General features: G+C 51.5%; 1 protein-coding gene across 5 annotated transcripts in view; it reads left to right on the top strand.

Annotated features, from left to right (window-relative positions):
• ZC3H7B (zinc finger CCCH-type containing 7B) overlaps positions 1-12,677 on the top strand; it is a 52,693-nt gene extending 40,016 nt beyond the window's left edge. For all 5 annotated transcript variants that reach the window (XM_038756348.1, XM_038756351.1, XM_038756347.1 and 2 more), the window contains 4 exons: positions 3,965-4,073; positions 6,925-7,058; positions 8,643-8,806; positions 12,471-12,677. In XM_038756348.1, the coding sequence (XP_038612276.1) occupies positions 3,965-4,073; positions 6,925-7,058; positions 8,643-8,806; positions 12,471-12,663 (600 nt within the window). In that variant the 3' untranslated portion in view covers positions 12,664-12,677. The remainder of the gene's footprint in view (positions 1-3,964; positions 4,074-6,924; positions 7,059-8,642; positions 8,807-12,470) is intronic.
• Positions 12,678-17,169: the final 4,492 nt, after the last annotated feature.

Raw genomic sequence — 17,169 nt, forward strand, 5'->3', positions numbered from 1 at the left:
GCAACGTATAGAGACAGTCAATCAATCCATCAATCGATCGTATTTATTGAGTGCTTACTGTGTGCAGAGCGGGAGGGAGGGGCGGCCACCCGGGCTAGTGAAATCAATCAATCAATCAATCGTATTTATTGAGCGCTTACTGTGTGCAGAGCACTGGACTAAGCGCTTGGGAGGTACAAGTTGGCAACATATAGAGACAGTCAATCAATCCATCAATCGATCGTATTTATTGAGTGCTTACTGTGTGCAGAGCAGGAGGGAGGGGCGGCCACCCGGGCTAGTGAAATCAATCAATCAATCAATCAATCGTATTTATTGAGCGCTTACTCTGTGCAGAGCACTGGACTAAGCGCTTGGGAGGTACAAGTTGGCAACGTATAGAGACAGTCAATCAATCCATCAATCGATCGTATTTATTGAGTGCTTACTGTGTGCAGAGCGGGAGGGAGGGGCGGCCACCCGGGCTAGTGAAATCAATCAATCAATCAATCAATCGTATTTATTGAGCGCTTACTGTGTGCAGAGCACTGGACTAAGCGCTTGGGAGGTACAAGTTGGCAAACATATAGAGACAGTCAATCAATCCATCAATCGATCGTATTTATTGAGTGCTTACTGTGTGCAGAGCGGGAGGGAGGGGCGGCCACCCGGGCTAGTGAAATAAATCAATCAATCAATCAATCAATCGTATTTATTGAGCGCTTACTCTGTGCAGAGCACTGGACTAAGTGCTTGGGAGGTACAAGTTGGCAACATATAGACAGTCAATCAATCAATCCATCAATCAGTTGTATTTATTGAGTGCTTACTGTGTGCAGAGCGGGAGGGAGGGGCGGCCAAACGGGGCTAGTGAAATCAATCAATCAATCAATTGTATCTATTGAGCGCTTACTGTGTGCAGAGCACTGGACTAAGCGCTTGGGAGGTACAAGTTGGCAACATATAGAGACAGTCAATCAATCCATCAATTGATTGTATTTATTGAGTGCTTACTGTGTGCAGAGCGGGAGGGTGGGGTGGCCACCCGGGCTAGTGAAATCAATCAATCAATCAATCAATTGTATTTATTGAGCGCTTACTGTGTGCAGAGCACTGGACTAAGCGCTTGGGAGGTACAAGTTGGCAACATATAGACAGTCAATCAATCCGTCAATCAATCGATCGTATTTATTGAGTGCTTACTGTGTGCAGAGCGGGAGGGAGGGGCGGCCACCCGGGCTAGTGAAATCAATCAATCAATCAATCGTATTTATTGAGCGCTTACTGTGTGCAGAGCACTGGACTAAGCGCTTGGGAGGTACAAGTTGGCAACATATAGAGACAGTCAATCAATCCATCAATCGATCGTATTTATTGAGTGCTTACTGTGTGCAGAGCGGGAGGGAGGGGCGGCCACCCGGGCTAGTGAAATCAATCAATCAATCGTATTTATTGAGCGCTTACTGTGTGCAGAGCACTGGGCTAAGCGCTTGGGAGGTACAAGTTGGCAACATATAGAGACAGTCAATCCATCCATCAATCGATCGTATTTATTGAGTGCTTACTGTGTGCAGAGCGGGAGGGAGGGGCGGCCACCCGGGCTAGTGAAATCAATCAATCAATCGTATCTATTGAGCGCTTACTGTGTGCAGAGCACTGTGCTAAGCGCTTGGGAGGTACAAGTTGGCAACATACAGAGACAATCAATACTTCCTAAGCGCTTAGTACAGTGCTCTGCACACAGTAAGCACTCAATAAATACGATTGAATGAATCCATCAATCAATCGTATTTATTGAGTGCTTACTGTGTGCAGCGCGGGAGGGAGGGGCGGCCACCCGGGCTAGTGAAATCAATCAATCAATCAATCAATCGTATTTATTGAGCGCTTACTGTGTGCAGAGCACTGTGCTAAGCGCTTGGGAAGTCCAAGTTGGCAACATCTAGAGACAGTCCCTACCCAGCAGTGGGCTCACAGTCTAAAAGGGGGAGACAGACAACAAAACCAAACATACTAACAAAATAAAATAAATAGGTAAATAATAAATAAATAATGATGGCATTTGTTAAGCACTTACTATGTGCAGAGCACTGTTCTAAGCGCTGGGGAGGATACAAGGTGATCAAGTTGTCCCCCGTGGGGCTCACAGTCTTCATCCCCATTTTACAGATGAGGGAACTGAGGCTCAGAGAAGCGAAGTGACTTGCCCGAGGTCACACAGCAGACACGTGGCAGAGTCGGGATTGAAATGGGCGGGAGGGCAGCACAGGGCCCCCAGGGGAGGCACGGAGGTCCACGCCGCAGTGGAGGCTGCGGGGGCGGGAGGGGAGAGAAGCAGCGTGGTTCAGTGGAACAAGCCCGGGCTTTGGAGTCAGAGGTCACGGGTTCAAATCCCGGCTCCGCCAACTGTCAGCTGTGTGACTTTGGGCCAGTCACTTCACTTCTCTGGGCCTCAGTTACCTCATCGGGAAAATGGGGATGAAGACTGTGAGCCCCAAGTGGGACAACCTGATCACCTTGTAGCCTCCCCAGCGCTTAGAACAGCGCTTCGCACATAGTAAGCGCTTTAACAAATGCCATCGTTATGATTAAGAGAAGCAGCGTGGGCTAGTGGTTAGAGCATGGGCCTGAGGGTCTGAAGGATACGAGTTCTCATTCAGGCCCTGCCACTTGTCGCTAGAGAAGCGGCGCGGCTCAGTGGAAGAGCCCGGGCTTTGGAGGCGGAGGTCATGGGTTCAAATCCCGGCTCTGCCAACTGTCAGCTGTGTGACTTTGGGCAAGTCACTTCACTTCTCGGGGCCTCAGTTCCCTCATCTGTAAAATGGGGATTAAGATTGTAGGCCCCACGTGGGACAACTGTGTATCCCCCCAGTGCTTAGAACAGGGCTTTGCACATAGTAAGCGCTTAACAAAATACCATCATTATTATTATTGTCTGCTGTGTGACCTTGGGCCAGTCACTTGACTTCTCTGGGCCTCGTTCCCTCAGCTGTAAAATGGGGATTAAGGTTGTAAGCCCCACGTGGGACAACTTGATTGCTTTGCATCCCCCCAGCGCTTAGAACAGTGCTTTGCACATAGTAAGCGCTTAACAAAATACCATCATTATTATTATTGTCTGCTGTGTGACCTTGGGCCAGTCACTTGACTTCCCCGGGCCTCGTTCCCTCAGCTGTAAAATGGGGATTAATCCTGTGAGCCCCGTGTGGGACGGGGACTCTGTCCAACCTGATTAAGTGGAAAGGGCATGGACTTTGGAGTCAGAGGTCAGGGGTTCAAATCCTGTCAGCTGTGTGACTCTGGGCAAGTCCCTTCTCTGGGCCTCAGTTCCCTCATCTGTAAAATGGGGATTAAAACTGTGACCCTTTTGTGGGACAACCTGATTACCTTGCAACCTGCCCAGCGCTTAGAACAGGGCTTTGCACATAGTAAGCGCTTAACAAAAGACCATCAGTATTATTATTGTCTGCTGTGTGACCTTGGGCCAGTCACTTGACTTCTCCGGGCCTCGTTCCCTCAGCTGTAAAATGGGGATTAATCCTGTGAAACCCGTGTGGGACAGGGACTTTGTCCAACCTGATTAGCTTCAGTGGAAAGAGCATGGACTTTGGAGTCAGAGGTCAGGGGTTCAAATCCTGTCAGTTGTGTGAGTCTGGGCAAGTCCCTTCTCTGGGCCTCAGTTCCCTCACCTGTAAAATGGGGATTAAAACTGTGACCCTTTTGTGGGACAACCTGATTAGCGCTTAGAACAGTGCTTTGCACAGAGTAAGCGCTTAACAAATGCCATCATTATTAGTATCTACCCCAGCACGTAGTAAAGCGTCTGGCATAGAAAAAGAGCCCTAGAGTCGGCGGGATCGGGGGCAAGGACCGGGCATTTGCTGCCCCTTTCCAGGGACATGGGGGGAGGCGGCGAGGCAGCGGGGATTTGGGGGGGGCGGGGGGGGGTCCGGTCACTCACGACAGCCTGCGTTTCTCCGGACAGCTGTGCATCCACGCCCAGAACGGCCGCAAATGCCAGTACGTGGGAAACTGTTCCTTCGCCCACAGCCCCGAGGAGAGGGACATGTGGACCTTCATGAAGGAAAACAAGAGTGAGTGTCTGAGCTGTCCCATACTTCATGCTGCTGCCCGGATTATCTTTGTCCAGAAACGCTCTGGACATATCACTCCCCTCCTCAAAAACCTCCAATGGCTACCGATCAATCTGCGCATCAGACAGAAACTCCTCACCCTGGGCTTCCAGGCTGTCCATCCATCCCCTCGCCCCCTCCTACCTCACCTCCCTTCTGTCCTTCTCCAGCCCAGCCCGCACCCTCCGCTCCTCCACCGCTAATCTCCTCACCGTACCTCGCTCTCGCCTGTCCCGCCGTCGACCCCCGGCCCACGTCATCCCCCGGGGCCTGGAATGCCCCCAATCCCTCTGCCCCTCCGCCAAGCTAGCTCTCTTCCTCCCTTCAAGGCCCTGCTGAGAGCTCACCTCCTCCAGGAGGCCTTCCCAGACTGAGCCCCTTCTTTCCTCTCCCCCTCGTCCCCCTCTCCATCCCCCCGTCTTACCTCCTTCCCTTCCCCACAGCACCTGTATATATGTATATATGGTTGTACATATTTATTACTCTATTTATTTATTTATTTTACTTGTACATTTCTATCCTACTTATTTTATTTTGTTGGTATGTTTGGTTCTGTTCCCTGTCTCCCCCTTTTAGACTGTGAGCCCACTGTTGGGTAGGGACTGTCTCTATGTGATGCCAATTTGTACTTCCCAAGCGCTTAGTACAGTGCTCTGCACATAGTAAGCGCTCAATAAATACGATTGATTGATTGATTGACTGATTGAGCGAGGGTAGACTGGGCACTGCCCAGCACATGCTCCTGCCCACGCCTCCAGTCCACCCTTTATTGTGGTCTCCCGGGACACACCTGGCTCACGACCCCCAGCCCGCCATGCCGACACGCTGCCCGATCCATTCGTTCGTTCGATCGTGTTTATCGAGCGCTTCCTGTGTGCAGAGCACTGGACTGTCATCATCATCATCAATCGTACTTATTGAGCGCTTACTGTGGGCAGAGCACTGGGCTAAGCACTTGGGAAGTGCAGATTGGCAACATCTAGAGACGGTCCCTACCCAACAGTGGGCTCGCAGTCTAAAAGGGGGAGACAGAGAACAAAATGAAACATACTAACAAAATAAAATAAATAGAATAGATATGCACAAGCAAAATAAATAAATAAATAAATAGAGTAATAATAATAATATTGGACTGAGCGCTTGGGAAGTCCAAGTTGGCAACATCGAGAGACGGTCCCGACCCAACAGCGGGCTCACAGTCTAGAAGGGGGAGACAGGCAACAAAACAGAACATATTAACCAAATAAAATCAATCAATCATATTTATCGAGCGCTTACTGTGTGCAGAGCACTGGACTAAGCGCTTGGGAAGTACACATGGGCAACATCTAGAGACAGTCCCTACCCAACAGCGGGCTCACAGTCTAGAAGGGGGAGACAGGCAACAAAACAGAACATATTAACCAAATAAAATCAATCAATCAATCGTATTTATTGAGCGCTTACTGTGTGCAGAGCACTGTACTAAGCGCTTGGGAAGTACACGTTGGCAACATCTAGAGACGGTCCCTACCCAACAATGGGCTCACAGTCTAAAAGGGGGAGACAGAGAACAAAACCAAACATACTAACAAAATAAAATAAATAGAATAGATATGTACAAGTAAAATAGAGTAATAAATATGTACAAACATATATACATATATACAGGTGCTGTGGGGAAGGGAAGGAGGTAAGATGGGGGGATGGAAAGGGGGACAAGGGGGAGAGGAAGGAAGGGGCTGAGTGTGGGAAGGCCTCCTGGAGGAGGTGAGCTCTCAGTAGGGCCTTGAAGTCTAGAAGGGGGAACCCTCGCAACCAGCCCAGAGCACCTGAGTACATAACTCTAATTTATTTCTTTATTTTAATGTCTGTCTCCTCCTCTGTCATCATCATCATCATCAATCATATTTATTGAGCGCTTACTATGTGCAGAGCACTGTACTAAGCGCTTGGGAAGTACAAATTGGCAACATCTAGAGACAGTCCCTACCCAACAGTGGGCTCACAGTCTAAAAGGGGGGGGACAGAGAACAAAACCAAACATACTAACAAAATAAAATAAATAGAATAGATACGTACAAATTAAATAAATAAATAAATAAATAGAGTAATAAATATGTACAAGCATATATACATGTATACAGGTGCTGTGGGGAAGGGAAGGAGGTAAGATGGGGGGATGGAGAGGGGGAGGAGGGGGAGAGGAAGGCGGGGGCTACCATAAAAAAAAAATGCATGACAGCAGAGCCCCAGGCAGGGCAGCGGGCCGGAGAGAGCTGGGGACCCCTGTCTTGCTCCCTTTATTCACCCTCAATCAATCAATCGTATTTACTGAGCACTTGCAGAGCACTGTATTAAGCGCTTGGGAAGTACAAGCTGGCAACATCTAGAGACTGTCCCTACCCAACAGCGGGCTCACAGTCTAGAAGGGGGAACCCTCGCAACCAGCCCAGAGCACTTGAGTACATAACTCTAATTTATGCCTTTATTTTAACGTCCGTCTCCCCCTCTAGACCGTAAGCTCACTGTGGGCAGGGGACGTGTCCATTTATTGTTATACCGTACTCTCCCAAGCGCTTAGTACAGTGCTGTGGACACAGTCAGCGCTCAATAAGATGCGACGGAGTGAATGAGTCCCAAGGGGGTCACCAGTGGCCTTGGGCGAGCGGATTCGGTCTTGGGAGGGTCAGCCCACTGGGGTCGGTGGGGAAGGGGCGGGCACAGGGACAGGTCGTCGGGGCAGGGTGGCGTCCTGGGGCTCCTCTCCCTTGCCCGACGCCAGGGAAGCCGGCGGCGGGGAAGGGGCTGACCAGCCCGCGGCTCTTGGCAGTCTTGGACATGCAGCAGACCTACGACATGTGGCTGAAGAAGCATAACCCGGGCAAGCCCGGGGAGGGGACCCCACTGACGCCCCGGGAAGGAGAGAAGCAGATCCAGATGCCCACCGACTATGCCGACATCATGGTACTTTGCCCCCTCCTTCTCTCCCTCCCCAACCCTCTGTGCCATCTGTGGCTCTTCTCTCTCCTCCCCCTACTCCCCTGCCGCCCATGCCCATGGGGGCGGGGGCACCCGAAGCGGGCAGGGTCTTAGAGCAGCCTGAGAAGCAGCGTGGCTTAGTGGGTAGAACCCGGGCCCGGGACTAGAAGGACCTGCGTTCAAATCCTGGCTCCGCCACCCAATAATAATGGCATTTGTTAAGCGCTTCCTACGTGCCAAGCACTGCTCTAAGCGCTGGGGGGGATAGAAGGTGATCAGGTTGTCCCCCTGTGGGGCTCACAGTCTCAATCCCCATTTTACAGATGAGGCCCAGAGAATCAATCAATCAATCAGTCGTATTTATTGAGTGCTTACTGTGTGCAGAGCACTGGACTAAGCGCTTGGGAAGTCCAAGTTGGCGACATCTAGAGACAGTCCCTACCCAACAGTGGGCTCACAGTCTAAAAGGGGGAGACAGAGAACAAAACCAAACATACTAACAAAATAAAATAAATAGAATAGATAGGTACAAGTAAAATAAATAAATAAATAGAGTAATAAATATGTACAAACATATATACATCTATACAGGTGCTGTGGGGAAGGGAAGGAGGTAAGATGAGGGGGATGGAGAGGGGGACGAGGGGGAGAGGAAGGAAGGGGCTCAGTCTGGGAAGGCCTCCTGGAGGAGGTGAGCTCTCAGTAGGGCCTTTAAGGGAGTGAAGTGACCTGCCCAGAGTCACACAGCTGACAAGTGGCAGGGTTGGGATTAGAACCCATTACCCCGACACCCAAGCCCATGCTCTTTTCGCTGAGCCACAGAACGTGTCTGCTCTGTGACTTCGGGCAAGTCACTTCACTTTTCTGGGCCTCAGTTACCTCGACTGTAAAACGGGGATGAAGACTGTGAGCTCATGGGAGACAGGGATTTGTCCAACCTGATTATCTTGTATGTACCCCAGTGCTTAGAATGGTGCTTGGCACATAGTAAGTGCTTAACAGGTACCGTAATTATTACTATTATTAGGTGGCAGGGGCCCAGGTGGGGCTGGGGGCCGTGAGGGTCTTGCCCTCGTGGGCTTGGCACATAGTAAGTGCTTAACAAGTACCATAATTATTACTATTATTAGGTGGCAGGGGCCCAGGTGGGGCTGGGGGCCGTGAGGGTCTTGCCCTGGTGGGAATAATAATAATAATAATGATGGCATTTATTAAGCACTTACTATGTGCAGAGCACTGGGGAGGTTACAAGGCAATCGAGTTGTCCCACAGGGGGCTCCCAGTCTTCATCCCCATTTTCCAGGTGAGGTAACTGAGGCCCAGAGAAGTGAAGTGACTTGCCCGAAGGGCCAAGTGACTTGAACCCATGACCTCTGCCTCCGAAGCCCGCGCTCTTTCCACGGAGCCACGCTGGGGCGGGGGGCTGGGTCCTCACTCGCTGCACCCCCCGACCCTGTGGTCCACGGGAGGGGCGGCGTGGCGGCCGTCCCCAGGAGGGCGGAGGGGGTCCCCGGGCCGGGCCGGCGGCTGAGGGGCCCCGGGCCCCCCGTGGCTCTGTGGTGTGGGCAGATGGGGTACCACTGCTGGCTCTGCGGGAAGAACAGCAACAGCAAGAAGCAGTGGCAGCAGCACATCCAGTCGGAGAAGCACAAAGAGAAGGTCTTCACGTCCGACGGCGAATCCAGCTGCTGGGCCTTCCGTTTCCCCATGGGTGAATTCCAGCTGTGTGACAGGTACCAGGACCCCCATCTTACCTCCTTCCCTTCCCCACAGCACCTGTATCTATGGATAGATGTTTGTACAGATTTATTACTCATTTATTTATTTGTGCACATCTATTCCATTTATTTTATTTTGTTAGTATGTTTGGTTTTGTTCTCTGTCTCCCCCTTTTAGACTGTGAGCCCACTGTTGGGTAGGGACTGTCTCTATATGTTGCCAACTTGTACTTCCCAAGCGCTTAGTACAGTGCTCTGCACGCAGTAAGCGCTCAATAAATACGATTGATTGATTGATTGGTTCTCCCATCTCCCTTTCCCCCTCGTCCCCCTCGCCATCTCCCCCATCTTACCTCCTTCCCTTCTCCACAGCACCTGTATATATGTATATATGTTTGTACATATCTATTACTCTATTTATTTATTTTATCTGTGCACATCTATTCCATTTATTTTATTTTGTTAGTATGTTTGGTTTTGTTCTCTGTCTCCCTGTTTTAGACTGTGAGACCACTGTTGGGTAGGGACCGTCTCTATATGTTGCCAACTTGTACTTCCCAAACACTTAGTACAGTGCTCTGCACGCAGTAAGTGCTCAATAAAGACGATTGATTGATTGATTGGTTCTCCCATCTCCCTCTCCCCCTCGTCCCCCTCTCCATCCCCCCATCTTACCTCCTTCCCTTCCCCACAGCACCTGTATCTATGTATAGATGTTTGTACATATTTATTACTCTATTTATTTTACTTGTACATATCTATTCTATTTATTTTATTTTGTTAGTATGTTTGGTTTTGTCTCCCCCTTTTAGGCTGTGAGCCCACTGTTGGGTAGGGACTGTCTCTATATGTTGCCAACTTGTACTTCCCAAGCGCTTAGTACCGTGCTCTGCACGCAGTAAGCGCTCAATAAATACGATTGATTGATTGGTTCTCCCACCTCCCCCTCACCCCCTCGTCCCCCTTTCCATCCTCCCCATCTTACCTCCTTCCCTTCCCCACAGCACCTGTATATATGGATATATGTTTGTACATATTTATTACTCTATTGATTGATTGATTTTACTTGTACATATCTATTCTATTTATTTTATTTTGTTAGTATGTTTGGTTTTGCCTCCCCCTTTTAGACTGTGAGCCCACTGTTGGGTAGGGACTGTCTCTATATGTTGCTAATTTGTACTTCCCAAGCACTTAGTACAGTGCTCTGCACACAGTAAGCGCTCAATAAATACGACTGGTGGTGATGATGATGATGATGATGACCCCCTCTCCCCCCACCATCCTTTCCCCCCTGGGCCTCTGCCCCCTCTCTCCCGCCCTACTTGTACTTCCCAAGCGCTTAGTACAGTGCTCTGCACACAGTAAGCACTCAATAAATACGATTGATTGATTGATTGGTTCTCCCATCTCCCGCTCCCCCTCTCCCCCTTGTCCCCCCTCCATCCTCCCCATCTTACCTCCTTCCCTTCCCCACAGCACCTGTATATATGTGTATATGTTTGTACATATTTATTACTCTATTTATTTATTTACTTTACTTGTGCGTATCTATTCTATTTATTTTATTTTGTTAGTATGTTTGGTTTTGTTCTCTGTCTCCCCCTTTTAGACTGTGAGCCCACTGTTGGGTAGGGACCGTCTCTAGATGTTGCCAGCTTGGACTTCCCAAGTGCTTAGTACAGTGCTCTGCACTCAGTAAGCGCTCAATAAATATGATTGATTGATTGATTGGTTCTCCCATCTCTCTCCCCTCGTTTTTCCCCCAGCTTAGTTTCCCCATCTCTCTCCTCCCCCCAGCCCGTTCCCTACCCTTGTGATAATAGCTTATATAGTATTTGCCACGTGCTTTCTAAGCGAAGCAGCGTGGCTCGGTGGAAAGGGCCCGGGCTTTGGAGTCAGAGGTCATGGGTTCAAATTCCAGCTCCGCCACTTGTCAGCTGTGTGACTTTGGGCAAGTCAGTTCACTTCTCTGGGCCTCAGTTCCCTCATCTAGAAAATGGGGATTGTCTGTGAGCCCCATGTGGGACAATTTGATTACCTTGTATCTACCCCAGTGCTTAGAACAGTGCTTTGCACATAGTAAGTGCTTAATAAATGCCATTATTATTACTATTATTATTATCTCTCTCCCCTCGTTTTTTCCCCTCATTTCTCTCCCGCTTAGTTTTCCCATCTCTCTCCCCCCCTCCCCGTTCCCTACCCTTGTGATAATAGCTTATATAGTATTTGCCAAGTGCTTTCCAAGCGAAGCAGCGTGGCTCAGTGGAAAGAGCACAGGCTTGGGAGTCAGAGGTCATGGGTTCATTCATTCATTCAATCGTATTTATTGAGTGCTTACTGTGTGCAGAGCACTGGACTAAGCGCTTGGAAAGTACAAGTTGGCGACATATCGAGACGGTCCCTACCCAACAACGGGCTCACAGTCTAGAAGGGGTCCTGATCCCGGCTGTCAGCTGTGTGACTTTGGGCAAGTCACTTCGCTTCTCTGGGCCTCAGTTACCTCATCTGTAAAATGGAGACAAAGACTGTGAGCCCCATGTGCATCTATCCAACAGTGCTTTGCACATAGTAAGCGCTTAATAAATGTCATCATCATTATTATTATTACAGTGCCTGGCACATAGAAAGCTCTTAACAAATACTATAATAATAATATTACTGAGCCCACTGTTGGGTAGGGATCGTCCCTAGATGTTGCCAACTTGTACTTCCCAAGCGCTTAGTGCAATCAATCAATCAATCAGTTGTATTTATTGAGCGCTTACTGTGTGCAGAGCACTGTACTAAGCACTTGGGAAGTACAAGTTGGCAACATATAGAGACGGTCCCTACCCACCAATGGGCTCACAGTCTAGAAGGGGGACTTCTAGTCCAGTGCTCTGCACACAGTAAGCGCTCAATAAATACGATTGAATGAATGAGTGAAGGGCATTTAAGTGCTTAGTATGTGCCAAGCACTGTTCTAAGTGCTGGAAGAGAGCCCCAGGGCTCACAGTTTTAATCCCCATAATAATAATGGCATTTATTAAGCGCTTACCATGTGCAAAGCACTGTTCTAAGCGCTGGGGAGGTTACAAGGTGATCAGGTGGTCCCACGGGGGGGGCTCACAGTCTTCATCCCCATTTTGTTATTGAGCGCTTACTGTGTGCAGAGCACTGGACTAAGCGCTTGGGAAGTCCAAGTTGGCAACATAATAATAATAATAATAATAATGATGGCATTTATTAAGCGCTTCCCATGTGCAAAGCACTGTTCTAAGCGCTGGGGAGGTTACAAGGTGATCAGGTGGTCCCACGGGGGGGCTCACAGTCTTCATCCCCATTTTCCAGATGAGGTAACTGAGGCCCAGAGAAGTGACTTTTAGACTGTGAGCCCACTGTTGGGTAGGGACTGTCTCTATGTGATGCCAATTTGTACTTCCCAAGCGCTTAGTACAGTGCTCTGCACATAGTAAGCACTCAATAAATACGATTGATTGATTGATTGATTGATTGACTTGCCCAGAGGCACACAGCTGACAAGCGGCCGAGCCGGGATGAGAACCCACGACCTCTGACTCCCAGTGCCCTTCCCACTGAGCCGGAGGGAGGGCGATCCGGGCCAGAGGCGGGACACGACGGGCGAGGACCTCGTCTGTCCCGCGGGTCCCCCCTCACCCCGCCTCGTCCCCGGCAGGTTCCAGAAGACCAAGGCCTGCCCCGAGGCGGACAAGTGTCGCTTCGCCCACGGCCTGGAAGAACTGACCGAGTGGCTGGACCGGCGGGAGGTGTTGAAGCAGAAGGTGGCCAAGGCTCGCAAGGACATGCTGCTGTGCCCCCGCGATGACGACTTCGGCAAATACAGCTTCCTACTGCAGGATGACAAATAGTGGGGCCGCGGGGGGCCGGGGCAGGCGGCGGGGTGGGGGGCACGGAGGCCACTGGGACGACTTGGGAAAATACAATTTCCACGTAGGGGCCATTTTTGGGTGGGGGGTTGGTGCGGAGGGAGGCGGGCGGTTTTCAGCTGCCGGCCTCGTCCACGGAGCTGGGTTCTCCGGCCCGTCCTTACGGGGAGCCCAAGGGCAAGACCCTTCGCCCCTTTGACTCTCTAAAACCATAACTTGACCCTTTCCCTTCCTGAGGTTTGGCTTGGCCCGGCCTCTCCTCCGCCCTGAGCACCGAGGCAGACCGGAGCTGCATCTCCCCGGGGAGACGAGCGGTGCGGCCGGCGGCGTTTGACCCCCCGCGTGGGCTCATCCGAGCCGGCCAGAGACCCCGTCTCTCTGCATCACACGCTGCCGTCCTCTCCCGTCTTCAGCGGTGGGGCGAAGGAGGATCCGTTAGAGGCTGCTAGGATGCGGGGTCTCTGGCCGGCTGGATCACGGTCAGCCCCGGGGGGGGGGGGAGATCCACGTTTCCCTTGGGCTGGTGGGTTATCTTGCCGCGGGGATGGTGTGGGGGACATCAAATCTTAGGGTCCCCGGGGTCTCCAGGGTGACTGGTTTGCGGGGACAGTTCTGGCTTGGCCTCTTTTCCCTGCCGTTGGGTTCCCAGTGGCAGCTTTCTCTTGCTTTTGTGGGGGGGAAGAAGAGGGTGAGGGCTGGGGAGAAGATAGGGGTACATGCAGTGGCAGTTTTCTCTCGCTTTCGTGGGGTGGAAGAAGAGGGTGAGGGCTGGGGAGAAGATAGGGGTACGTGCAGTGGCAGTTTTCTCTCGCTTTCATGGGGTGGAAGAAGAGGGTGAGGGCTGGGGAGAAGATAGGGGTACGTACAGTGGCAGTTTTCTCTCGCTTTCATGGGGTGGAAGAAGAGGGTGAGGGCTGGGGAGAAGATGGGGTACGTGCAGTGGCAGTTTTCTCTCGCGTTCATGGGGTGGAAGAAGAGGGTGAGGGCTGGGGAGAAGATAGGGGTACGTGCAGTGGCAGTTTTCTCTCGCTTTCATGGGGTGGACGAAGAGGGTGAGGGCTGGGGAGAAGATAGGGGTACGTGCAGTGGCGGTTTTCTCTCGCTTTCATGGGGTGGACGAAGAGGGTGAGGGCTGGGGAGAAGATAGGGGTGGAGTGAGGAGTGAGGGGCAGAGAGGTGTGCCCATGGCCAGAGGCTAGATACTCCCCCCCACCAAAACGCCTCGTGGTCCCTTTAGCTTTGAAACCTGTGGGACAGTAGGGAAAACCCTCAGAAGGGCAGGATCAAAGACCCTGTTGGAATATAGCCCTGGGCGTTGTCCACGGAGACAGTTAAATCAGGCTATTTATTCAGCACTCACTCTGTGCCGAGCGCTGTGCCAGGCACTGGGGCGGAGAGAAGGTGGTTGGATTGGATGCGGTCCCTGTCCCGCTGGGAACTCACAGTCTAGGAGGCAGGGATGTCTGAGGAAAGGGAGGCACAGCGAGGTGAAGCCGGGGTTACGCACAGCGGGCCGGTGGCTGAACTGGAGCCAGAATCCAGGTGTCCTGAGTCCTAGCCCTCTCTTCCCACTTGGCCCCCTTTAGAGCCAAGAGTTCCCCGGGATTTGATCAACTCATCTCCCGGGTTCCCAAATCAGCCTGTCCGTCGGTCCCCACGTCTTCATGGACGTGTTCAGTTCAGTTGAGCCACTCGGACGACGCTCCCCTTCCTGCCGGGCTTCGGCCGGCCGGCGGCCTTGGCTGGGAACCACTTCCCTCCCCTTGGTTCCAGGGTGTTTTCCTTCCTTTTTCCTAGAGCCCAAGGCCTCGGCTCCCTCCGCCCTGGGAGGGACTCCCAAGCGATAAAGCCGAGGCAAGGACCGTGTCCATTTCCAGGCCCCCTCTTCATCTACTACCATTCTGCCCACAGTAGGCGCCTAGTACAGCACTCGGCCCACAAAACCCGACTCTGTGTCCAGTCGGTCCCCAGTACTGTGCTCTGTACACAGTAGGTGTCCAGTTAATAATAATAATGATAATAATAATAATGGTGATAATGATAATCGTGGTACTTGTTAAGCGCTTACTCGGCGCCACGCACCGTACTCAGCGCTGGGATAAATACAAAATAATCGGGTCGGACGCAGTCCCTGCTCCACGTGGGGCCCACGAAGCAGCGTGGCTCGGTGGAATGAGCCCGGGCTTCGGAGCCGGAGGTCACGGGTTCAAATCCCGGCTCTGCCACTTAGCTGGGTGACTTTGGGCACGTCACTTCACTTCTCTGGGCCTCAGTCCCCTCATCTGTAAAAGGGGGATTAAGACTGGGAGCCCCCAGTGGGACAACCTGATCACCTTGTAACCTCCCCAGCGCTTAGAACGGTGCTTTGCACATATAGTAAGCGCTTAATAAATGCCGTCGTTATTATCACAGTATTATGTTCTGCTTAGGGAAGGAGTCCGGTTCAGTGCTGTGCACACAGTGGGTGCTCAATAAGTGCTGTAGTTGATGATGTGGCCTTTCCCAGCCAACTCTCCTCTCCATCCACCACCCCCTACCCTCTGCTCTGCTCTGTGTTCCCAACTTGTACTTCCCAAGCGCTTAGTACAGTGCTCTGCACGCAGTAAGCGCTCAATAAATACGATTGATGATGATGATGCTCTCGCCCAAAGCCAGAGTTGGGCAGAGGGGCAGGTTGCCCACGTGTCCCGGAGGCACAAAGAGTGTGTTTGTGTGTGTGTTTCTGTTGGGCAGGGGGCGAGGGGGGGTGTAGGTCTGGGGAGACCAACTTGTACTTCCCAAGCGCTTAGTACAGCGCTCTGCACACAGTAAGCGCTCAATAAATACGATTGATTGATTGGTTGATTGATTGGGATTGCCCTTGGGTCCTCCCCAAGTCCTCCTGACAGCTCAGACCTCCGTCCACCCCCGGCCCACCGGTGGGGTCAGCGACCGGGAAGCAAAATGCGGCCCTTGTTGCCAGTTTGGAGATCCGGGAGAAGTTGAGGAATCCCAAGGGAGGGAGGAAAGCAGGGGCTCAGGGACCCCCGGATCGCTCCCGGGGACCCCCATCCCCTCCACTCTGCCCATGGGACGCTTCCCCACTCTTTTAGACTGTGAGCCCACTGTTGGGTAGGGACCGTCTCTATATGTTGCCAACTTGGACTTCCCAAGCGCTTAGTCCAGTGCTCTGCACCCAGGAAGTGCTCAATAAATACGATTGATTGATTGATTCCCCGGAGCAGGGACACACCTGGGCTCTGCACCCCCCTCACCGGCTCCCCGGGGAGGCCTCGCTTCCCGCAAGGAGAGTGGTGAGGAGGGGGCTGTGGAGAGGGCCATTCCCAAGGAGCGGGAAGAGTAGGGATCTGGGGGGAGAGAAGGAGAGAGGTTGCCTTTCTCCGATGATCACCCCACCCTCCGATGATCACCCCCGCCCCTCAGTCTTCCTTGTTTGTGTCCGACACCACGATTGAAGGTCTCTAGACTGTAAGCCCGTTGTTGGGTCGGGACCGTCCCTAGATGTTGCCAAATTGTACTTCCCAAGCGCTTAGTACAGTGCTCTGCACACAGCGCTTAATAAATACTAATGAATGAATGAAGGAAGGAAGGAACGCTCCACCCAAACTCTTTTCCTCACTCAAACCCGCTCCTAATCAATCAGTGGTACTTACTGAGCACCTACTGTGTGCAGAACACTGTACTGAGCGCTCGAGAGAGTATAGTATAACAGAGTTGGTAGACAAGTACCCCGCCCACAAGATGTTGCCAACTTGTGCTTCCCAAGCGCTTAGTACAGTGCTCTGCACACAGTAAGCACTCAATAAATACCATTGAATGAGTGAGTGAAGGAAGGAACCCTCTCTCCACCCAAACTCTTTTCCTCACTCAAACTCACTCCCAATCAATCAGTGGTACTTATTGAGCACCTACTGTGTGCAGAACACACAGTTACTGAGCACTCGAGAGAGTATAGTATAACAGAGTTGGTAGACAAGTACCCCGCCCACAAGATGTTGCCAACTTGTGCTTCCCAAGTGCTTAGTACAGTGCTCTGCACACAGTAAGCACTCAATAAATGCCACTGAATGGATGAATGAAGGAAGGAACCCTCTCTCCACTCAAACTCTTTTCCTCACTCAAACCCACTCCCAATCAGTGGTACTTATTGAGCACCTACTGTGTGCAGAACACTGTACTGAGCACTCGAGAGAGAATATAGTGTAACAGAGTTGGTAGACAAGCACCCTGCCCACAAGATGTTGCCAACTTGTACTTCCCTAAGCGCTTAGTACAGTGCTCTGCACACAGTAAGCGCTCAATAAATATGAATGAATGAATGAAAGGGGCTGACAATCTAGTCGGGGGGACAGACGTTATCACCTGTCCAATGCCCCATATAGGACAGGGACTGTGTCTAAGCCAACTATCTTGTATCTAGCCCAGTCAGTGCTTAGTACAGTGCTTGGCACTTAGGAAATGCGTAACAAATACCACTATTATGAATAT

Source organism: Tachyglossus aculeatus, chromosome 14 (genome assembly GCF_015852505.1).
Source record: "Tachyglossus aculeatus isolate mTacAcu1 chromosome 14, mTacAcu1.pri, whole genome shotgun sequence".
Lineage (NCBI taxonomy): Eukaryota > Metazoa > Chordata > Mammalia > Monotremata > Tachyglossidae > Tachyglossus > Tachyglossus aculeatus.